At 43.1% G+C, this 22,994-nt stretch overlaps 3 protein-coding genes across 3 annotated transcripts; 2 read left to right on the top strand and 1 right to left on the bottom strand.

The window, feature by feature from the left end:
- Positions 1-1,203: 1,203 nt before the first annotated feature.
- aebp1b (AE binding protein 1b) lies at positions 1,204-15,066 on the top strand. The gene is made up of 22 exons (XM_013271593.3): positions 1,204-2,060; positions 2,973-3,149; positions 3,239-3,295; positions 5,059-5,451; positions 7,277-7,342; positions 7,829-7,894; positions 8,205-8,288; positions 9,291-9,362; positions 9,457-9,566; positions 9,874-10,013; positions 10,097-10,181; positions 10,268-10,412; positions 10,491-10,579; positions 10,818-10,941; positions 11,179-11,375; positions 11,506-11,682; positions 11,893-12,056; positions 12,195-12,754; positions 12,850-12,989; positions 13,735-13,834; positions 13,922-14,088; positions 14,182-15,066. Exons 1-22 carry the CDS (start codon positions 1,829-1,831, stop codon positions 14,563-14,565), a joined length of 3,729 nt encoding a protein of 1,242 aa, XP_013127047.2. The 5' UTR covers positions 1,204-1,828; the 3' UTR covers positions 14,566-15,066.
- Positions 14,884-19,368, bottom strand: pold2 (polymerase (DNA directed), delta 2, regulatory subunit). The gene is made up of 12 exons (XM_003445529.5): positions 19,217-19,368; positions 18,794-19,026; positions 18,580-18,701; positions 18,369-18,492; positions 18,171-18,285; positions 17,892-18,090; positions 17,678-17,758; positions 16,219-16,376; positions 15,775-15,902; positions 15,585-15,686; positions 15,292-15,440; positions 14,884-15,095 (listed from the first exon to the last, which is right to left on the bottom strand). Exons 2-12 carry the CDS (start codon positions 19,017-19,019, stop codon positions 15,081-15,083), a joined length of 1,419 nt encoding a protein of 472 aa, XP_003445577.2. The 5' UTR covers positions 19,020-19,026; positions 19,217-19,368; the 3' UTR covers positions 14,884-15,080.
- Positions 19,369-19,491: 123 nt separating this feature from the next.
- nono (non-POU domain containing, octamer-binding) lies at positions 19,492-21,723 on the top strand. Its single transcript, XM_005473138.4, has one exon. It carries the CDS (start codon positions 19,727-19,729, stop codon positions 21,053-21,055), a length of 1,329 nt encoding a protein of 442 aa, XP_005473195.1. The 5' UTR covers positions 19,492-19,726; the 3' UTR covers positions 21,056-21,723.
- The last annotated feature ends 1,271 nt before the right edge of the window (positions 21,724-22,994 follow it).

Raw genomic sequence — 22,994 nt, 5'->3', positions numbered from 1 at the left:
CTGTATAGCTGCCAAAAAAACAAATGTGAGAACTGTTGCATTATCTATGACATCACTCACATCATTTACATTGTTGTAACATATTAGCTTCCAACAAATAAAATCATTCCATTTGTGCCGTAATAATAACAGCAATAGTAATAATTAAAGTTATCCAGCTCTGTGTTAGTTCCAGTTCAGAAGCCCTCTGCTTGACCTTACTGTAGTCCGAGATTTCTGCAGCATTCTTCACAGCAGTAGTCATATCCCCCATCGATAAGATTGCACAACGCCATAGTTTTCTTAAAATCAAGTCCCGCGCAGTCTGTTTTCCTTTTCTGTTTCACTGTCCTCTGAGTCTGAGACAGTACGAACTAAATGATTTTAGCTGGTTTTCGTGCACTTGGACGTCTGTACCTGTGTGTCTGTCTTGTTCATCACGGTCTGAAACCCATTCAGAGGACATCATTTTTCTGCTCCTAAGCAGAGTTTTGCAGGCTTTACGGTGCTTTTTACCACATTGCTTAATATCTGGATTCTAAATCTCTTTCTTTTTTTGAAGAGCACAGGTGTCAAAGTTTTTTAGGAAAACTGGGTCAAAACTGGAAATTAGATCATCCCATTTTTTTGTAGAAGTAACCCCTCCCAACCCCGGCAGGCTGTCTCCTTTTTACTTCAGCTGTAATGCTTGTAGATGTGTGCAGAATGTTACAAACACTAGAAACTGAAATGATCTAAACTCTTAGCCTAGACTTATTAATGGATCAGTAATTCTTCACTGAGACTAGCTGCAACATTTTCTACACACCCAGAATTTAAAGGCCCTGACATCCTCTTCAAACAGTGGATGGAGTAAGAGGAGGATGGGGGATGGTTTAAAAAAAAAACACAGCAAATGTTAATTCTGTCATCTACTCAGACAATTCTCATGCCCAGTGTGTGTATTACTCCAAACCATCCCCCCCCACCCTTTTGTGTAACACAACCTTTTCTCCAGAAAGGAGAAAGAAAAATACGTAACACTCAGAGGAATGAACGACAGTGCACCACACTGAAGTGATGGAAAGCAGAGATCCCTTTTTTTTTAAGTACCAAAGAAGAATTTATGTTTTACTCCTGCCTGTTTCCCTTTTTTTTCTCCTCTTCTTCTTTTTTGGAATTCCTCACTCTGAGGATTAGCTTGTGTTTGTCCCAATCCTCCCCCTTTTGCCCATTCTCTCCTCCTCCTCCTCTTCGGCTTGTGGAATTCAATGTCCTAGGAATCACTCCCCTCTCCTGCTGCTTTGTGGTGACTGAGGAATTCATCCAGAGCTGAGGACGAAGAAAAATTGGCGTTTAACTCCAGGAGGTGCAAACCCTGCAGTCTGGAGCCCTCACCTGCCTTCCTTCATCCTCCCCCTCCAACTCCTGTCTGAGCACTGCACCTGTTCTGACTTGTCGGCCAGGTGGAGGGGATCCTCTAGCCTTACGCTGTTTTTTCAGCTGACCCTGGCTTCGGGGTAATTAGGAACCCTGTCTATTCATTTGACTGGATTACTGCTTTGCTTTGCATCTTTTCTTTCCGTCTGTCTCTACAACCCACCTCCCTTCCCTCCCTGTGTATCTCTACCCCCCTCCCACTCCATCTCTTGTCTAGAGCAGTCTGGGACTGGTTGACACTGTGGCTGTGTGGGTATGTGTGGAGTTGCAGAGGTTTCCCTTCTCGAGTAAAAGTGTGGATCACAAGGAAAGAACACACAGGGGGGCCTAAGGGTGAAATTTAACCTTCTGGCAATTAAACTGGAGTGAGTGTTGAACAGTTGTACAAACTCCAAACCAAAGGATTGTGCGAGTTGGAAGAGCAGCAGGTATGAAGAGCCAGGCTGTGACTGCGTCTGTGGCTCTGTTGGCCCTGTGCTGCCTGCTGATGATCCCTAGAGGAGGAGAGAGCGCCGGGGGAATAGTTTCTCTCCGGCAGGCTGGAGATCAGCTGCGAGACGAGTCGCCGGATGACCCAGAAAGAGAGCAAGGATTTGTAGCAGACTTACTCCCAGAGGAGGGCGGCATCAAGACCAAGAGAGAAGCAGAAGCCAACCAGGCAGGTAAGTGGAAGAAATTATATTTTCTACTTTTAAAGCGCAGATGTGTTATGCCGACAAGATATCAGAGCTGCTGAGGTACTGCTTGAGTTGTGGCATGACATGGAGCAAATGCAGACACAAACACACAACGATTCGGTCTCTGACAGCTCCAACAGCGTGACAAAGTCCATGTGCTCGCCTGTCCACTCCTGTTTCCCCGCACAAGGGAGCGGGACAGATGAGCTGGTTTAACTCACACCAGACAAGAGAAGAAGACACTGAGTCAAGAATCTTGCAGACAGATTTTTTTATGACGCGTACCTTTTCCACTGCCTCAGTTGCTCAAACCCTGCATGAATAATGCTGACCCTTCTGTACAGTCCCGCTAACACACTTCAAGCAATAAGCCCAGTTTTTGGAGCTATTAAATAAGCTCTTTGATGAGTCTCGCTTATGCTGCTGAGGTGAAAGTGGTACATTTATTGAGTATCTGGACAGATTTTGTATCATTAAAGCTGAACTGTGGTTAATAGAGCACAACTAATGGAAAGAGAGAAACATGGTTTCCATGAAGGTGCCACAGGACTTGAGGAAAAGTCAAAAGGAAATGCTGATGGACCTCAAGCAGCCACTGAAATGTAATTGGCAGTCTGGACTTTCCTTGGAAACACTGCAATGTGATGCAGTGAAGAAATAGTTGCGTAATCTCAGACCCACTCCTCATAAAAGAACTAATTGTGTCTTTAGCTTCTGTATGCAAGGAGGAATATGTTTTTATTTCCTAATAACTTGGAATCTGACCTGCTTAGAAATTGTTGTTTAGTAATTAAAATCAGCTCAAGAGGTTTTGTGACAGAACCGTCAGGAGTGAGCTGTGGAAAACCTCTCTCTCTCTCTCTGTCTCTCTGCTGCTTCTTTTCCCTGTTTTTCCAGGTATTTTAAGCCGGGTGAGGAGGGCACCCGATGAAGACAAGAAGAAAAAGAAGGACAAGAAGAAGAAGAACAAAGAGCCAAAAGACCCCAAAGCCACCAAAAAGCCAAAAACCGACAAGAAGGGAAAGAAGAAAGACAAGAAGACAACAACCACAACTTTGCCCCCGACCACAACAAGTGAGTAGAGAATGCTAAGCTTTTAGCCTGCTTCACTGATCACTTGGATTTGATTTTTGTTAAATCTTGTGTCCGTCTTATATTTCCAGCGATCCCAACGGAGCCACCCACCGAACCATATACAGATTACCCCTATCCCGATCCCGGTGAGTGGCACACACGAAGGAGCTGCTTGAAAATATTGACTCAGTTGACTCCTAAATTTGAGTTCATATAACTATATTGTTAATATGTGTTAATGTTAATATGTTAATATTCTGTGTCTTAAATTGCCTTCCACTACTGGCTTGGAAAAACTTGTTTAACAATTTATTTTTTTTTAAAGGCTGGGAATATAAGAATATAAATGGGATATACACATGAGAATATAAATGGAAACTTCAACCTTTGTATGCATCAAAGTCTGAACAGGATTTGGTCAGTGCTACTGCACCTTTGAGAAAAGTTATGTAAATCGTAAAATTATGCCATTCAAGTCCGTTTTGGGGTGGACCAGGAGCATAAAAGAAGTGGATTTGCCTCTGGTTTGTAGATTTGAAAGCCGTAACCTCAAGCATTTTGAGGGCTGGATGTGAACACAATGGTGAGCTGCAGAGGAGTGTGGGATGAATGTGAGAACCTGAGGACACTGTCCACATAAAATCTGACCATTCAAATCATGATCATGCAATGCTGAAGAAGATTTCAAACAACAGGGTCAGAGGCCATAAAATGACCACAGAAAAACTTGACAGGGATGATTAATCTCATTAAAGTTTTATGCAGCATGACTTCGTTGTCCCAACACTGTTGAATATTAGAGAGTTTAAGTCACTTCCACATTAGCTTATTTTGTACAATACCAGATTGTAGACAGATGGAGGAATCTGCCGTGACATCACCCATTGGTTTCTGAAGTCTGGCCTTGAGATGAGTGTTTCAGCTGTTTCTGCCATCTTGGTGAAACTGGAGCTCATGAGAGGGCGGTTTTATACCGCAGATAATCTTCCATTTTGATACATGGAATGACCAAGATTTTTAAAACAGACCATTTCTATCCAGCATGACCCAAAACAAAAAACTGAGCTCAACAGGAAAGTGTTTAGAGAGGTCAAGACAGAAAGCTGTTTTCCCACAGATTTCTATAGGACCAGAAGTCTTTAGTGCAACCACAGCTATCACCATCTGGTGGCCATCCAAATGCAGGATCTAGGCACTTTGACATTAGGCTTAGTAGCTTCTGCACCCAGAAGCTACCGAAAATGACAAAACTCTGCAGGCATAGAGTTAGAAAGATCAAATGTAGCCCCCTCCTCATTTCTGAGCCAGCTACCAGCTCAGTGTTACATTAGCCTCACATAACACACCTAAATCTCTAAATCACAACACTGAAATATAGGCTGAAATGTGCCAGACACATTTAGATGTAAATATAGCACCTATTGCGATTAGGCAAAAAGTTGTGCTCTTTCATGATTTTTTTACCCATCGAGGGTTACAGGGCTGTTGTTGTTGTTGTTGTTGTTGTTGTTTTTGTTTGTTTGTTTGTTTGTTTGTTTGTTTGTTTGTTTGTTTGTTTGTTTGTTTGTTTTTGTTTGTTTGGGGGGGGTGTTGTTGTTTTTATTCAAATACAAATTTAAAACTACAAATATGTCTAAGTAGTAGTGGTGTATCCTTGCTTTCCTAATACACAATATCCTGACTGTTGGCAAACTAGTAGCATTATGGATAAATTACCTGTACTTTCCAAAACCTCTTTGAAAGGTTAGTGTTTTACAAAAAGAAGAGGAAAAATAATTTCTCTTTCATATTTTGTACAGATCCAGTTCAATAATCAGAACATTACAAAATACCAGAGAACCATAAAAATATTTGTGTCCAGACTTGTGAGCCCACCATCAGCCAGCTTTTGTGTCTGTTTCCTTCTCAGAAACTGATTACTGGAACCCAGAAGATGACTACTGGGGTCCTGAGCCCACACTCTCCAGGCCAAAGCCTGAGGCTCCGATAACAGATCCCCCATATGACTACTGGAAGCCAGACGCCCCCGTAACAGATGCCTATGAAGACTACTTTAAACCAGATGAGGAAGACCCAGCTGCTCTTGTAACAGATGCCTACGATGACTATTGGAAACCAGCAGAGAAAGAAGTGCCCACTTTGGCGCCTGACATCTACGATGATTACATCAAAGCACACGAGACAGACCTCTACACCTCTGTGACCGATAACTATGACAGCTACTGGCAAGAAGTAAGCCCAACGCCTGCTGCCCCTGACACAAAGCCTGGAACAGATGACAGCGATTACTGGGATGCCACATGTACGTATAAGTCTTTTGTGTCTTTGTTTTGATTGAGGATGTTTAGTGTGGAGGCAGTTTATGAAACATGAATAAGATGATGAAAGCATAATTAGATCCATGTGGCAAATCCCAGGGAGGTCACTAGAAACAAATAAGAAATAAAATAGTTGTTTATTTATTGGGGGGGGGGCTGAAACAATTCTGAGAAATATCATGAATTTACTTAACTAACAGGGGTGTTTACAGGAATTTTTCAGTTGGGTAGGCCAAGGTGTGGGGCATGAATAAGGCAGGGGCCCCATAGGGAAAAAAAATAATTTGTCTTAAATATATTTTTTTAATCAAAAATGCAGAAAATTGGTATTAAAGAAACTGACGCTGCGCATAAAATAATTTTACAAGCAATTTGACTCTTCACTTAAGTAATAGTAAGGGTTTTATCATCAGCTTGTACTTCAGAAAGCTTGCTTTAGATACTTCGAACTAACAAGTAACTACAGCTTTAAAATAACTGGTATAGAGTACAAAATGTGACACTTATATACAAGATGTAATGGGGTAGAAGTAGACAACAGCATAGAAATACTAAGGTACAAGTAAATTAAAACCTTACTTCGATGAAATAGTAAATTCTCTCATCTGATGGTGTTAGGTATTGTAGCATTAATAGTAATCCACTCCAATAGTATTAAAAGTTTAGGAAACACCCTCACCTTCAGAGGGGATGGATGCCACCCCACATCCTTCCTCTAGGCACTCCCCTGCCATACAACCAGGTACTTGAGTCGAGACAAATGCTTTACTCTCTGTCTTGTGAAACTTGACATTTAAAATAATGGCAATTAGTAATTTTTTTTGTTTATATCTTTAAGTATGAAAGAGTCAAACAACAAGAACTCAATTAGGTCAAAATTTCCCCTTTGTCTTATCATTACTGCTTTGCAGTTCGGAAATAAAAACTGCAGGCAGTGGTTAAAAAGCATCATTGTCAGAGTTTAAAGTGCATTCTTTTAATGCTAATTGAGAAGTCATGTGTACAGAAATAGTTACAGAATCAAATGTGTCTTTTTTAACAGTGCTGGGTTGTATGATATTATCAGGAAGCTTTTAAATTCATGTTTTAAAAAATGAAATATTTCAATTTCCCCATGAAAGTGGTCACTTGTGCTTCTTTTCTTCAGAAACATACTAGATGATCTAAGACAGCGTTAGTCTTTGTAAAACAGAAGGAAAGAAGCAAAGAAGGACAGAAAAAAGGAGTAAACTGCAGTATGGGAGACATTTACAGAGAGTGGGCCAGCAATCTGTCCAGGATGTACCCTGCATTTTGTCCTCTGACAACTAAAAAGGGCTTCTGCCTCTTACGAACCCTTATTTGGATAAGTGATTAGGAATAGGATGTTCAGTGATTAATCAGCTGGACACTCAGTAAACTCGGTGGTTTGTTTAAGCTGAAGGAACTGCGTAAACTTCTGATTAAATAACGTTTAATAACAGATACCCGGTAATCTTTTGGATCCGATTTTCAGACACATTGGAGAAAACTTTTATGAGCGCTCTTTATTTCTTCCAGCTGAAGTCAACAGAGGACTTTTTTTCCACGGGATCAAATGCATGCTGGAAACAGTGTGTCGTGCAGACCTGTGACACTCATCTGGATTGGAATGGCATGCTCTCATTACTCTGTGTTTCCACACTACTGTACAGTACCTATGCTCCTTCAGCATTTCCAATGATTCACTCATACTTGGCCATTCTGCATTCTTGCTTTTATTCTCCCATTTCTCTGTCTGTTACACTTAATCACTTCTCAGCTTGACCTTTTCAATTCTTCTTCCTGCAGATGAGGTGCAACCGTCACCTGATGGTAAAGACACCAGCCCAGAAATTAAGGTGGAAATCCTGCCAGGTGACTGCTGACTCTCATGACAAAATCTCAACTAATGTGAAACCTCTAGTAAGAGTTAAGATACAAAGAAATAGCCAGCCCATACTTTGTGTTTCAGTAGAATTGCAACACATGAGAATAACACTGGAGCTAATCTATGAGCTGACCTGCCCTAGTTTACTCACAGGAGTGGGTGGGTTTATTTCTTCCACACAGTCAACAAAACTTTCCACAGTTTTCTTGTAGAGCAACAAAAAGCCCTGTGATCAGAGCCCAGCAAAGTTATGATTCTCATAAATGGGGAATTGAAGATTTAACAGCTACGTTATACAGCGGGCATCACACCAGCATCAAAACAGAAAACTCCTCTTGTGGTTGAATAATTCGGGCCACTGCTAAGTTGTAAAATTTTGCATGTAATCCCATAAAGCCTGACTCTGTAAAGTAGCGGCGCCTCCGAGGGGCTGAACGAGTCGTCTGACTTCGTGTTTGTTCTTTTTTACACAGAAGAGCCCACCGCCACCGCGCCCTATGAGGGGACCTGGTATGATGATTACGACGAGTACGGGATGAGTATGTGGCCGCCCGCTCGCACACATGTGAATCACAACCATACTCGAATGTTTTCTGTTATTGGTTTAGTCACAGAGAACTTCCTGCCAATAAAGCAAACAGCAAAAGAAAGGGATAAACAACAGTTGGGTCAATAGCTTTCAAGTGTTCCTTGATGACCTGTTTACATTTCTTAATGACTTGCAAAACCACAAAAAAAGAAGCATGCATATACAGTGCACTACTGTGCATGGCTCTGTGGTAATCGTTGTTGTTTCTATGAAATTATAAGTGATTTTCTTTCCTTTTTTGTTGTTGTTGTTGTTTTCAGAGAGAAAAGAAGACGAGACCGATGAAAAGTGGATGGAAAAAGAGCGAGAAAGAGCAGCCAAAGAGAGGGAGAGGGAAGAAAGAGGTAAGAAGACCCACATGGGATTCTTCTTTTTGTTATTTGCACCACCGTACGTAATCCTGTCAAAGCCTCGTGAACCCAAGTGGAAAAGTACTAACAACGATGTTGTCTCCCCTCAGTCATATCTAATCACACTAAGAGAATGCAGATGTGATTTCCATGCATACAAATGTGTGCGTCTCAGGCACTTGCTTTAACTTGCATGACAGGGACAAAAGTTCACCCCACCAAAATAAAATGGAGATTAGGGCTGTAAAGAGTTCAGAAATCTCGTATGGGCTGGGAACAAAAGCAAAGAGCGAGAGATAAGCTAAGAAGGCTGTGCCGGCATCGGATTGGAAGTGAGGGATGAAGAGGAGTGACAACAAAGGGAGAAGTATTTCAGCTCTTTTGTGCCACGTGTCTGCTGTGCGTAAAGTTGAAGGGTAAAGCCCAGAGCAAGTGATATATAACACCACCAGGACTGGTGTTAATGAGGCACTTCCTGTGTGCACACTTTGACCCAGACTAGGTCTAAGGTGAAATGGTTTTGCAGAAGTTTCTGAGAGTTGCTGCATTCCTCTGTAACACAACTATGTGCATCTACAGATACTGTGTAAATGGGCGCGTGTGTGTTGTGGGTGAGCGAGCCTACAACATGTTTTACATTCTCACTGTCAGCCATGTAACCAGCATCACGCTCCAGTATGTGTCAGAATATGAATAATGACAATGGGTGAGAGACTCAGCAATCTTCCTTCATGGTAAAAGTCCAGGTCAGAGGGATGATGATGATGATGATAGTTTCAGAGCAGACTTGGACTGGAAGCTAAATCATAACATCTGGTGTGTTTTGTTTTTTAACCATACTCTGGCCCTCCAGGTCCTCCTGAGGACTTGGCAAATAAAAATTGTAAAATAATACTGAGTTCCTCCATCATTTCTGGGCAGAGTAAAAGAAAAAAAAAATCAGCCAAGACGGCGCAATTTATTTTGCATTAAGACTGTTTGTCTGGCCTCGGACAGAGAGAGCGCAGAAGCTAAAGGAGGCAGAGGAGAGAGCCAGGAACAGGCCACGTGTCTTCAAAGAGCCAAAGAGTAAGTCGACATCTGTTCATATCTGGAAAGTATTCGTAAGCTTTTGCTGAATGTAATTAACACATTATTTAAATGTTCTCTTTCTGCTTGGCAGAGTGTCCTCCCCTGGGGCTGGAGTCCCACAAGGTCGAGCCAGATCAGCTTTCAGCCTCTTCTATGTCTCAGTATCACTTTGCACCTCAGAGGGCGCGCCTAAACATGCAGGTACACAACAATCAGGGCGGGGCTATGCACTTACAAGCAGGCCTTGAAATAACCACCAGCTGCCAGCAACACTGAAAAATACTGTTATTGTTAGTTCTGTCACTTCCAGGAGCTGCCTTAGTGGTACATGCTTGACGGATCCTTTTAAGTCCTCAGTATTTAAATCAGCAATGTTCATTTTTGTTTTGTTTTTTTATCCAAACTTTTCTGCTAATGGATGCAAATGTAGATATGTTGCTTTGGCACTCAAGATGCTAAAAGGGTTCAAGGATTCAGTAGCATGTATTCTGGTCTCTGTGGTTCCCAGGGCTCCGATGATGAGGACAACATAAGAGGTGGAGCGTGGTGTGCAAATTCAGAGGATGCTATCCACTGGTTTGAGATAGATGCTCGCAGGGCGACAGAGTTCACCGGAGTCATTACTCAGGGACGGGACTCCTTAAATGAGTAAGAGACAAACAGACACACAGACATAAATATGCATCATTTGACATTCCTAAACCCAACAATTTGCCCTCTTCTTCTTTCAGCAATGACTACGTGACGTCCTACTTCCTGGCTTTCAGCAATGACAGCAGAGAGTGGACCACCATCCACGATGGATACGCCGACTGGGTGAGTTCATCTAAAACTGTGCCACTTCCACAAGCACCAATACTCGTCTTCCTCTGCCCCTCATTCACATCTCCCCTCTTGTCCAGTTGTTTTTTGGAAATAATGATAAGGACACCCCAGTGATGAACCAGCTTGCGGTGCCCGTGGTGGCCCGCTACATGCGAATTATCCCGCAGAGCTGGAACGGCTCTCTTTGTATGAGGCTGGAGGTCCTAGGCTGCCCCCTGCCTGGTGAGTCGTATACCCACACACTCACACACACCTTAAACACAGAAAATGAAACATTTTGCTGCTCTTTTCTCCAAACAGATCCAGTTAATGTTCTGTACAGGCAAAATGAAGTGACTCCCGTGGACTACTTGCAGTTCAAACACCACAGCTACTCGGAGATGGTTGATGTGAGTTTCCCTGCAAAGTTTATCTGCTGGCTGATAGAATTCCAGGAGGTCTGCTTTAAATGCTCTAATATAAATTGCAGCTTCATTCCTTCTCAGGTTTTCATTTGAACCACCAGAGACCAACATGACATTTCCACAATAACATAATATTCATTATTAACCATCTGCTTTGTAGTGTGTAATGTAATCAAATACAATGCTTTGCACATTTACTGTTGTCTTTATCTCACCTATTCAGCTTATGAAGTCAGTGAATGAGGAGTGCCCTAACATCACCACCATCTACAGCCTGGGCCGCAGCTCCAAGGGACGGGAAATTGTTGCTATGATAATCTCTGGCAACCCCACAGAGCACGAAATAGGTGGGATCTCAAGCAGGAAACGGGCAGATAAACGTGTTCTTATTGTAATGTGTGCTATAACAACACAAATGCTGTAATGTGCAGTATTTCAAACAGTCTGGGATGCTGATTCGTTGAAATTATGCTGGGTCTTCATGGCACCACTGTGGTATCCCACAAATCCTAATAAACACCAGGCGGACACCAGCAGATTAAGGCTGACAGACAATTACAGTCTCGCCCCGGTTGTCCCCACAGGTGAGCCAGAGATCCGCTTCACGGCAGGTCTCCATGGAAATGAGGCAGTGGGTCGGGAGATGATCCTGCTTCTCATGCAGTACCTGTGCAAAGAGTATAAAGACAGAAACCCCAGAGCCCAGCGCCTGGTGGAGGGAATACGCATCCACCTGGTGCCTTCGCTCAACCCTGACGGACAGGAGGAAGCTTTTGAAGCGGTCGGTGTAAAAAACAATCAATCAATGACAACATGTTTTAAATACTGTCTAAAACAAAGAGGAAATGTCTGTGAAACATAGTGGGCTACTTAGATGAGTATGTCCCTTTTACCCAATTTCTACTCTGCAGGGATCAGAGCTGAGCAGTTGGACCACCGGTCACTTCACCAATGAGGGCTTTGACATCTTCCAGAACTTCCCTGATCTGAATAGTATCCTGTGGGATGCTGAGGATAAGGGCATGGTGCCCAAACTCACCCCCAACCATCATGTGCCTATACCAGAGCACTTTGAAGCTAATAGTTCGGTAAAGAAACAAACAAACAAATACACACATATATATATATATATATATATATATATATATATATATATATATATATATATATATATATATATATATATATATATGAAGCCTTTGAGACTAACCAGGTTGTGGTAAACAAAAAGAAAAGTATGTTACATGAGATTCTGATCCTCTGTCTGTTTGATCCTGATCTTCCTGCTTTTGTTCCAGATTGCTGTGGAAACCAGGGCCATAATCTCCTGGATGAAAAGCTATCCATTTGTGCTGGGCGCAAACTTCCAGGGTGGGGAGAGAATTGTGGCCTATCCTTATGACAGCTTACGTCTCAACAAGCCTGCTGAGAGCCAGAAACCTCGGAGCCGCAAGAAGAGACAGTATGACTTGTTTCCCTAGCTTTATTCTGTTGTTGTTTCTGTACCTTTACGTACACACGTATTGTCCAAATGCAAATTTTTCACCTCTGTGAACCACCAAAATAGTGCTTAATAATTCATTTAGAATCATGTCTGCAGGTATGAGGATGAAGGTTTTGATGTATCTGAGTGGGGAAGGGGCTACCATGAGGAGCCAGTGGAAGACTGGAGAAGCAGAGGGTATGCAGAGCCAGAAGAGGAGTGGCGGGGCCATGGATATGACCATGGTCACGACACAGGCTATGACCATGGTCGCGACACAGGCTATGACCATGGTCAGGATACAGGCTATGACCATGGTCGCGACACAGGCTATGGCCATGGTCACGACCCTGGCTATGACCATGGTCGTGACCCTGGGTACGACCATGGCTATGACCCTGGGTACGACCATGGCTACAATCACGCGTACAACCAGGGTTATGGGCACAGGGAGGAAGAAGACGATGACAAAGGAAGAAGTGCAGGCTACCATTATGCTGAACCTGAAGATGAGCCCCGCGTGACTGCAGACGAATCCCTCTTCAGGTGGCTAGCTATCTCCTATGCCTCCACACACCTGACCATGACACACAGCCATCACGGATCCTGCCAAGGAGACACACCAGGAGGGGGTCTTGGAATTGTCAACCGGGCCAAATGGAAGCCAGTCACAGGCAGTAAGTAGAGACCAGTGCGTTTAACTTCCCACGTATGTTTATAGCACACCCTGGTGGACAGTAGTTGCAATACATGCTCTTGATCTTCCCTGCAGGTATGAATGACTTCAGCTACCTGCACACCAACTGTTTGGAGCTGTCCATTTTCCTGGGCTGTGATAAGTTCCCTCATCAGAGCGAGCTGGCATATGAGTGGGAGAAAAACAGAGAAGCAATGCTCATCTTCATGGAGCAGGTTAGTCCCAAACAAACACAAACTGTAACCTGTCCTGACTGTGCTTCAGTCTGCAGTGAAAAGACTATTCAACATCCTGCTGGATATAATGTTGGATTTTAAAATTTCTAAAAAAAACCCATAAAAATAAAAGTACCTAAAACTGTGATTTATAGCATTGTGATTGTGCAGTTATTCCTCCTCTGTCCAGCCGAGATGTTTCCTCCGCTGTATTGCTTTTCCCGAGGTTGCTCCCTTTTATCCGTAGATTTGTCCACTGAGGGTCGACTGACAGACGATGTCATATGTTGTACAGTTTGCGGAGCTCTTGGAGGCAAATGTTTGCTTTGGCTGTATAAGTTAACTGTCCGTTGCTCTGAATAGTTGATCCCAGGTATTTAAATTCATACACCACTTATCAAAACAGTTTATTATATTATACATATAAAATATTCAATGATGAAAACAATTTGCATATCACTTAAAATAGGCCACTCAAGACTCAAATGCAACATCAAAATGGGAGTAGGATCAAATATGATTCTTTTGTGGATGATTTTTGAGTGGAATCATTTTAGAATAACTGAATCATTAAACCACAGCTTTTTGGATCAATCCAAGTATAATTTTACTCAATTTTACTCCAAAGTTCACTCATGAAAAAATTAAACTACTGATTTTACTGAGCAGTTGAAGAGAACTACTACTCAGCAACTGTACCTTGTACTTTGTTTCTTTCACTCATGTAACTATTTGTGTACTTCAGGTGCATCGCGGCATTAGAGGGATTGTGAAAGATCAGCAGGGGAACCCTATTGCAAACGCTACTATATCTATCGAGGGGATAAATCACGACGTGACCACAGGTCAGTATACTGTTCACACCATCACTCAGGATGTAATAAAACATAACATAGCTCAAACTGTGCTCAACACTACTGTTGCCATTGTAGCACCAACGGGGGATTATTGGCGTCTGCTTAACCCCGGGGAGTACCGCGTGACGGCTCGAGCTGAGGGCTTCTCCTCGTTGACCAAACTCTGTGTGGTGGGCTATGAGTCGGGCGCGACTGCCTGCAGCTTCAACCTGGCCAAGTCCAACTGGGACCGCATTAAACAGGTAAGACTGTCCCAACTTGAAGTGCCTCGATACATGTGCATCTTAGCAGTACTCAGTAAAGCATCTTTGTTTTTTTCTTTAATTTTTCTGCAGATTATGGCCCTCCACGGCAACAAGCCAATTCGAATTGCCTACAGCAATAGCAGAGTACAGTACACCACAGTCAACAATGGCCACAGGAGTGTGATCGGTCCCAGTAATGGGTCTTCCTCAAATTCACGACTCAGTCCTGAGCAGCGACGGAAACGCAAGATTGCTCTCATCCGTCGTCTTCGCCAGCGGAAATTAATGAAGGCCATGTCGATGAGAACGACGTTACCCCCTACAACAACCACAACCACAACCACAATTCCCACAACAACAGAGGCCACTACATCCTGGTATGACTCTTGGGTCTGGGGAGAGGGACAGTCCTCAACTCCTGGCGGCTTCACAGACTCCATCATGGACTATGACTACAAGATCAGTGACTATTAAAGAAAACACAAGTGGCTTGTTTCAGTAAACCACCGTCCTCTCTTAACTGTAGTTCACGTTGCCGTGTTGTACTTAGAGCTGGCTGAAGAATCAAATTAGGGATCCCGTCTTTGTACGACGTAAGCAATGGGAATGTACAGAATATCAGCTATATTAAAATAGTACATCTATTAATCAACATTTGAAATAAGGTCTCTTCACAGAAATGGAACCATTTTATTGATTTTTTTTCCCAAAGATCACACTTCATTATTCTCTGACTCGTTCAATCACTTCTACGAATGCTTCATGAAAAGAAGTTTATTGTGGATGCACATAAAAAAAACAGTTATTTACACGATCTTCACATATGGCAGAAATATTTTTACAGTGTGAACATTCAGTAAATGTGGGAGAAGCTGGTAACAGATGAAGGAGTACAGAGGTTTTTATCATGTTTTCTCAGACACAGATGGGTTAGAAGAGTTATTTTTCAAATAAAGGCTTCTTATTAAACCACGAGGGACTCTTCTTTTTCATTTGCTGGTTTTCTTTCAGTTCAATGAAAAAAAACAAAAACAAATGTTATTTTAACAGAAACACTGAAAGGAAGCCATGAGGTAAATGTATCTTATTGAGAAGCTGTGTTTTTTGGATTGAAGTTCATTTGATCCTTCTGTGGCCAAAAGAAATTAGTCTTTAAAAAAAAAAGAAAAAAAAGCATCAGCTGTGTCCTCAGTGGCTTACGTTCATCTCACTTTCCTCATCTTCATCTGCAGAGAAGGCAGAAAAGCTGATTGGCTCACAGTGAAGAGTGCGTAAATTGACGAGGCACGCTATCTGCGTGCTGCTGAATTCTGGTACGGTAACCAAAAGGACTTCCTGGCCATCCGGACCTAGCGGAATGAGAATACGAGCAGCAACAGTTAATTATTTATTACACGTCAGTCTGTGTGAATAGTACATTTGTAGCCTAAAACAGATCATATGATAACATCCACAAAGTTTCTTTTGTTTACATGCAAATTGCATGCACTAACCTTTGATGAGCTTGGAGTCAAAAGTAGGGGCATTGCCACTGAAGTAAACATGGGGACACTCTTCCAGGATGAAAGGGTCTTTTTGGTAAAATGGGTAACAACCTGAGCGATTCAGAGAAAATCTTGTCAATAAATCAATAGTGTGTTTAGATTTACAAGAGGCTCTGCATCTTATTCTGTATCAACTAACCTAATGTGTCAGGTGCCGTCGGGGCCAGATGTCGGAGTCGAAGCGTTTCCTCTAATATTTCCAAGTGGCTGTCCCTGCTGCTGTACCTCTGAATGTCACAGACGTTCTGCCCTGATGTACCGAGGAACCTTCAAGGAAACAAGCAAATACATGTAAACCTAAACATATCTGCACTTAGGAGTGAATATTAAAGTGGACGTGAGACATAAATGGAGCCCTGCTCTGAAAAACTGACATAGGCTAAGTGCGTCTGTGAAGTTGGATTTAAGAAATAGTGCTAAACATGTTGAAAATGTAAACTGTAAGCACTTATTTTTCAAATACAGCGACACAGACAGCGTTACATCCATGTCAGTTTTTGAGAGCAGGGCTCTATGGTGTAAATTAGCCTGTATACTTGTAGTGTTGCATGCCCACTGTAACAACATGTGTGACGCTGATTACCTCACTCCATCTATGCTGGCGTGGTATGGATTGGAGGCCAGCTGTAGTGTGGGGTAAACAGACGACAAGGGGAACATGCATCGGTGGAGAGGCTGCTGTGGGAGGGTGTAGTTGGTGGGGTCGTACTGGCCAGGCATTACATCCACAGGAACCGAGGCCTTAATCAGCAGGAGACAGTAATGTGTAGCAAAAGAAAAAAACAAAACAAAACAGTAGAGTTGTTCAGACGGTAATAATCTGCGGTATTCCTCTTTTCCTCCTGCACGGCAGCTCCATTTTTAACATCCTTTGTCCAGTTTATCCACCATCACCCTTCTGCACATGCCCAAACCACCTCAGCCTGTCTCTCTAACTTTGTGTCCAAACCGCTCAACCTGAGCGTTAACTCTGATATATTAATTTCTAGTCCTGTCCATCCTTCTCACTCTCCATGAAACACCATATATTACAGCATGTCCAACTCGTCTACCTTTGTGCCACTGCTCTTCTTCACCTCTCTTGTGCAGTCTTTGTAGGGCTGCTACGATTCATCGACATAATCAATGACGTCAACAATGAAAATTTAGCGACATGTAATTTTACTGTCGACGTCTCACATTCTAATACCACATAAATGTGTTTTTTAACTGCAATATACTACAGGGGACCATGAGGGCAGTATCCCCTATTTCGTCTGCCAAGACTGAACTCAATACTAAAGAAGAAGAAAGTAGTGCTAACTGCAAAGCAGGACAGAAGAAAATGGAAACGGGGATTTAAAAAAAATGTGAAAGAATTTCACAGAAATCAAATAAAGTAAATGCAGACTGTGCAAAGCGGAGCTTTCCTTCCAATTTGCTGTGGTGATAACAGGGTGATATTCACAGGTGGGCAGACTTGAGCAGATGAGATACTGGAGCCCAGAACAGGAGGTTTGCCCACAGGAATCGGAGATAAGAGTTATTGAAATAATCACTGACTAATCGACTAATTAAAGAAAAATTGGCAGATTAGTTGACTACCAAATTATCTTTAGATGCAGCCCTAACTCCTTGCTTTGGATGGTTGACCCCAGGTACTTGAACTCATCCACCTTCACTACCTCTGCTTCTTACACCTTCGCCTTCCAACCCGTCTCCCTCTCATTCACACACATGTATTCTGTTTCAATTCGACTGACTTTCCTCCACCTCCCCAGCTTCTCCACCACCTGCTCCTTATTCTTACTACAGATAGCAGTGTCACCTAACTATATCATACTCCGTGGAGATTCGTGCCTGAACTCATATGCCAGCCTGTCACCACTGCAAAAAATGAAGGGCTCAAAGGGAATCCCTGATTTAATCCCATCCCCATCTATCATTCCTTCCACACTTTCTCATACAGTATCACAGGTCCTCCCTTGGCTCTCTTGGAGGTTATGAATCATAACTTAAACATTTATCATTAAAGTAAACTGTGTCACAATCTTCAGACTTACCACCAGCTGAAGCAACAACTCATCTAGTAAACGAATGGCATCCACACTGCCAGCTTGAGTCTTCTTAGTAAGATACTTGGCCTGGGGGAAAAAACAAAACAAAAAACCAGAGAAAGGGTAAAATATTTTTTTTAATGTTTTAAGTAAACCAGTTCACATGAGTGACTTGGGAGGAACGTGACTATATGACAAGGTTCAAACCACATTTTCCCACCTTTGTTGATGCATCCTTGTCTTGAGTGTTTTGACTCAGGAGGTTTCCCGCCAGCAGAACCCTGGAAATCGTTGCTGCACCACTCTGCTCCCCGAGGTCACCGAGCTGACCAGTTACCATGTCGACAAGCAACTGTAGGCCCAGCATGCTGTCAGCATGAGTACTGCCAAGACCCAGACCTGACGCCAGGAGCACAAACCTGTATGAAGGCAGGCAAAGCAATTAATGTTGTTTATCACTACAGGTAGGAATTTACACCAATTAGATGTGTTTCTATACCTGTCAGAGTCAAGTGGAGGTCTTGCTTTCTGCAAAGGAAGATCCGCTGTGCAAAAGTCCTCAACTGTGAACTTCCCATCGTTCCTCTCGGCACCATATACTGCAATGACGCTGCCTAAGAAAGACAACAAGAAACACCTACATCAGACTCATACATCCACAGCTCATTTGATGCTGACATCCTGAAAAACTACCAACCTGTGACACACTTGTCTTTGTCAATTTTCCCCTCTAGTTTAATCCTCTGTAGTTCATCCTCCAGAATCAACTCATCTGATTCATGAATGTATTTTGCTCGTGCAGGCTGGGGCAGGAGGTTGTGCTGGAGAGCAAGGAAAAAGAAAGTTGTTAAAAGTACAATCCAGTAGCTGCTTTCAATGTGTGGGGTGAATTTAGCACTACTTCCAACCTCCTCACTGATTTCTTTCAGAATAGATGGTTGCAAGTCCATACGCTTGAACAGAGTCCCTACAATGCAACACTGCTCCGCTGTCTCTAGATCACACAGCTTCTTGATTACCACATCTGATCCTGACGGATACAGAACAGAAAAAAACAGATTTAAGAAATAGAAATCAAATGTTTCAGTGTCCCTGATGTAGGTAAGATTGCTCTGAGCTTACCCCACTTCTGCTGAGCTCTCTCTGACAGCAGAGGCCTCATCTGCATGAGTCGTGCTGCGTAAATATGAGCATACTGGCGGCTGAAGCTCCGCTCCCCAACTCTGTAGCGTTCAGAGCACTGACTATAAGCCAGAGACGTCCTCTCAAACACCGGGCCCTGGTCCTCGGAGGCAGGACGGCAGAGCAGAGAGGAGCCCTCCTTCTGTACACTTAGGTCTGAGAACATGACTCTCCTGAATAAAAGCACAGGAGGCATAGAAATGGTTCTATTTTAAATTTCAAAGGCTATCAATTTAAAGCACAGCCCACTTAAGTACGTGCTTACGAGTGCAAGTAAAGTTGTCTGGGTTTTTCCTAAACATCCCGACTTTTCATGTGAATACCGTGAAAATTAATAAAATATGACAGATATAACGACCTTACCGAAGAAAAAAGACGTTTGCACTTCAGTTTCTACTCCTCTAAGATCAAGTATGTGTTGATATTTTCAGATATCGACGATTATCTTCAGTAGCTTGCAGCAACAGGAATAATTCCCGCGAAATCACCCGCTCACCGATGACAGTCTCTATGGACGAGGGCGAACTATCGCGAGAAGTAAGAAAACAAAAAAAAATCAAAAGTCTAAAGCACCCGTAGTAAGGAACGAAACATATATACAACACATTTTAGACAGCCTTGTTATTTTTATACACTTACAATTTTACATATTTTTTAAATAACTGCATCGTTTTTGTTTTAGTGTTGTTGTTTTTTCTCGTACCGTCGCACATAAACTACGTCGCCGATGTCGCAGCGAATTGAGGTCACAATAGCGTAGCGGTAGCACGTACCTTCGCCATTTTCACCGCTCTTTGTGCGCTACCGTTTGCAAAGAGTTTCTGTGTTTTTAACAAGCCATTTGCTACTTCAGATTTTAAATCCATTGCGAGAATGCAAGGAAACAGAGGACCCCAGCAGAACCGCGGCCCAAACCGCCTGGGAGAGCAGCTGAAAAGCGAAGGAACAAACAGCAACGGGCAGCAGCCAGAGCCCAGCGAGCAGACCAACCCCAACGAGGCCTTAACCCTGGACCTGCAGAGCTTCAGAAAGCCCGGGGAAAAGACCTTTACCCAGCGGAGCAGGCTGTTTGTAGGTAACTTACCAACAGGTGTTACCGAGGAGGACCTGGAGAAGCTGTTCACCAAGTATGGAAAAGCCAGCGAGATATTTATTAACAAGGAAAGAGGCTTCGGCTTCATTAGGCTCGAAACGAGAATCATAGCAGAGATCGCCAGAGCCGAGCTAGATGATACTCCCTTCAGAGGCAGGCCCATACGGGTGAGGTTTGCGACACACGGAGCTGCTTTAACTGTGAAGAATCTGCCAGAGTTTGTGTCCAACGAGCTCCTGGAGGAGGCCTTCGCAGTCTTTGGCCAGATAGAAAGAGCTGTGGTCATAGTGGATGACCGAGGGAGGCCTACGGGGAAGGGCATAGTGGAGTTCACCTCAAAGCCAGCTGCAAGAAAGGCTTTGGATAAGTGCTCTGATGGTGCTTATCTTATGACAGCTTTCCCCCGGCCTGTTACAGTGGAGCCTATGGAACAGTTTGATGAAGAGGAGGGACTGCCAGAAAAGTTGGTCAACAAAAACCAGCAGTATCACAAAGAGCGTGAGCAGCCGCCACGATTCGCTCAGCCCGGCTCCTTCGAGTATGAGTATGCCATGCGATGGAAGGCCCTGATGGAGATGGAGAAGCAGCAGTATGAGATGGTGGACCGCAACATGAAAGAGGCGCAGGAGAAGCTGGAGGCTGAGATGGAGGCGGCCAGACACGAGCATCAGGTGATGCTGATGAGGCAGGACCTCCTGAGGCGGCAGGAAGAGCTGCGAAGGATGGAGGAGCTCCACAATCAGGAAGTGCAGAAGAGGAAACAAGCCGAGCTCCGACAGGAGGAGGAACGCCGCAGGAGAGAGGAGGAGATGAGGCTGCGCAATGAGGAGATGATGAAGAGGCAGCAGGAGGGCTTCAGGGGCAACTTCTCTGAGAACAGGGAGCAAGACATGAGGATGCATATGGGTGGTCATGGGATGCCCATGAACAGAAACTCTCTGGGTGGCAGCTCTGGTCCAGCTGGTACTCCTGGCTTGGCTGCAGAGAATTCTCCAATGTTGCCAGGGCCAGGAAACAACAGCATGCCTGGAGGTGGTCAGGGTGGCTTCCCCAGAGGCCTCCCTGGCCCTGGAGATTATGGACCTCCCAATAAACAACGCAGATTTTGAATTGCAAGCTTAATTTTTTTTTTCCCCACCCCCCCCTTCCTTTTCATACTCACTGTACTTCTACGTTCGGCTAGTGTTAACTTTTGAACTTGGAAAACTGCATGTCATTTTTTTTGTACCTGCCTATTTGTATTTTTGATTTATTTTTAGTTTTGAAATGTAAAAACTCCAAATGAGCCATGTGTTTTACTTTACTTCTCACATTAATGTATTTTCATAGGGGTAGAAAGGGCTTTTGTCCTGGTTATGATAACTTTTCTGGAATAAATTCCTGATTCCCTAAATAAAGGCTTTGGTTTATTCAGAGCAGAATCACCTCAGCAAGCTCAGGATTGCACACAATAGTGACTTTTGTCTGCACAGTAGTGTGGGTAGTATTGTCACTAACAAAGTAAAGAGTGGTATTTCTGGCACTCAATATTGATTATTGGTCACTGAAATCCTGGGGGGAAACTGCAGCCATCAAGTGCCTGATTTATTAATTGCCAAAAAGTGAAATGCAAATCTCAGCAATTTATAGCAAGTAAGTCTTATCACAGCTTTCAAGCTCCATAAAATTGAGTCTTACTGATAGGTTGCAGTTAAATATTAAGCGAGAAACATGGGCTTTTGCACGGTCGTTTTTCTGCTTTATTTTGATAATTAGGGGGAAAAAAAGGCCTCACACATATTGAGAACTTCTTGCATATTTTGCTGAATACCCAAATCTGGCTTCCTACTGATAGTGGAAACAGCAATGTTACAGTCATTGACAGATATCAGTTATTTATTTATTTTTTAAATTGGTTATAGCAGTAGTTCACATCAAGTAGCCTTGAGACGTTTTATATAGCAAGGTAAAGACCCTTCAGTATAAGAGAGAAAACCCTGACGAGGTGATGATCCCCTATGAGGAAGCATGTTGGGGGAGCACAGAGAGAGAAGATAGAAGTTATGGACTTGTAGTCACAGTCTATAAATGCCTGGAGGGTGAGGGGGGAAAAAAAGGTGAGTAGAGAAGAAATGCTCAGTGCATCCTGGGAGGTCCCCGAGCATCCTGACTGCAGCACAACTAAGAGGTGTTCAGCTTGGTAGAGTCACGCTGCCAGGCTCCTCTCATGGGCAGCATTTCAGATATGAGTGGACCAGATTATACAATACTTTGTTAGTGAGGGGAAGCATTTTAAATTCAACTTTGGATTGACCAGAGAGCCAGTGAGGAGAAGCTGATACAGGAGAAATACCATGTCTATTTTTAGCCTCTGTTAGTCTTGTGAGTGCAGCATTTTGGATCAGTTCAAGGCTTTACAGTTACAACAGCTACCTCACTGAAAACAGGAATAATGAATGTAAAAAAAAAAAGTGGTTTATAAATGGTTTGTTTTTGTTCAACTAATTATAATTAAAAAACAAACAAACATAAATGTGTCCCTTGCGCGGTTACTCCAACCTGGCAACATAAAAGTAGTTTCAGATAGATAAGAGCTCCAAAAGGCGTTTTCTGCTGCAATAATAGGCGCTTTTCAACACCGCCACAGCTGACGTAGTCAACTGGTTTCCATGATCAGACAGCTAGTTAGGAGGCAACTTTAGCGACAACATTCAGTGGTGTAAATCCCAAAAGTAAACGCAATGATTCTGTTAATATGTTATGTGTGAGTTAGGTTCACCCTACCTGCAGCGCTATGTGTAATTTAGATCGATCCCCGTAAATCCAGAGCTTATAATGGAAGAAACGTCCGTATACAGTTACCTCGACGCAGTGTTGTTGCACTAATGACCATCATCCACCCGCAGATTACGCTACTAGCGCTCTTTGTCTCTCTCTGCTCTCAAACTCGCCATTTAACACAGGTTAGACTCGCAGATGTGAAGGTAAAGAAAAGCCACTATAGGAGGTGGACTGCAAACTGTGTAGCCTAAATCTACTTCAAATGTCGATTAGAAGAAAGAAAGAAAG

Source organism: Oreochromis niloticus, linkage group LG12 (genome assembly GCF_001858045.2).
Source record: "Oreochromis niloticus isolate F11D_XX linkage group LG12, O_niloticus_UMD_NMBU, whole genome shotgun sequence".
Lineage (NCBI taxonomy): Eukaryota > Metazoa > Chordata > Actinopteri > Cichliformes > Cichlidae > Oreochromis > Oreochromis niloticus.
This window is presented reverse-complemented; position numbering and strand designations above follow the sequence as displayed.

What these genes read in the sequence shown, in the direction of transcription:
- nono (XM_005473138.4), top strand. Translation starts at nt 19,727, where the DNA reads ATGCAAGGAAACAGAGGACCCCAGCAGAACCGCGGCCCAAACCGCCTG.
- aebp1b (XM_013271593.3), top strand. Translation starts at nt 1,829, where the DNA reads ATGAAGAGCCAGGCTGTGACTGCGTCTGTGGCTCTGTTGGCCCTGTGC. An exon ending in ACTTTGAAGCTAATAGTTCG is followed by an intron (nt 11,683 to 11,892) that starts GTAAAGAAACAA and finishes CTTTTGTTCCAG; the next exon opens with ATTGCTGTGGAAACCAGGGC. An exon ending in ACTGGGACCGCATTAAACAG is followed by an intron (nt 14,089 to 14,181) that starts GTAAGACTGTCC and finishes ATTTTTCTGCAG; the next exon opens with ATTATGGCCCTCCACGGCAA.
- pold2 (XM_003445529.5), bottom strand. Translation starts at nt 19,019, where the DNA reads ATGTTCTCAGACCTAAGTGTACAGAAGGAGGGCTCCTCTCTGCTCTGC. An exon ending in TGAAAGAAATCAGTGAGGAG is followed by an intron (nt 18,493 to 18,579) that starts GTTGGAAGTAGT and finishes CTTGCTCTCCAG; the next exon opens with CACAACCTCCTGCCCCAGCC. An exon ending in ACAAGGATGCATCAACAAAG is followed by an intron (nt 17,759 to 17,891) that starts GTGGGAAAATGT and finishes TTTTTCCCCCAG; the next exon opens with GCCAAGTATCTTACTAAGAA.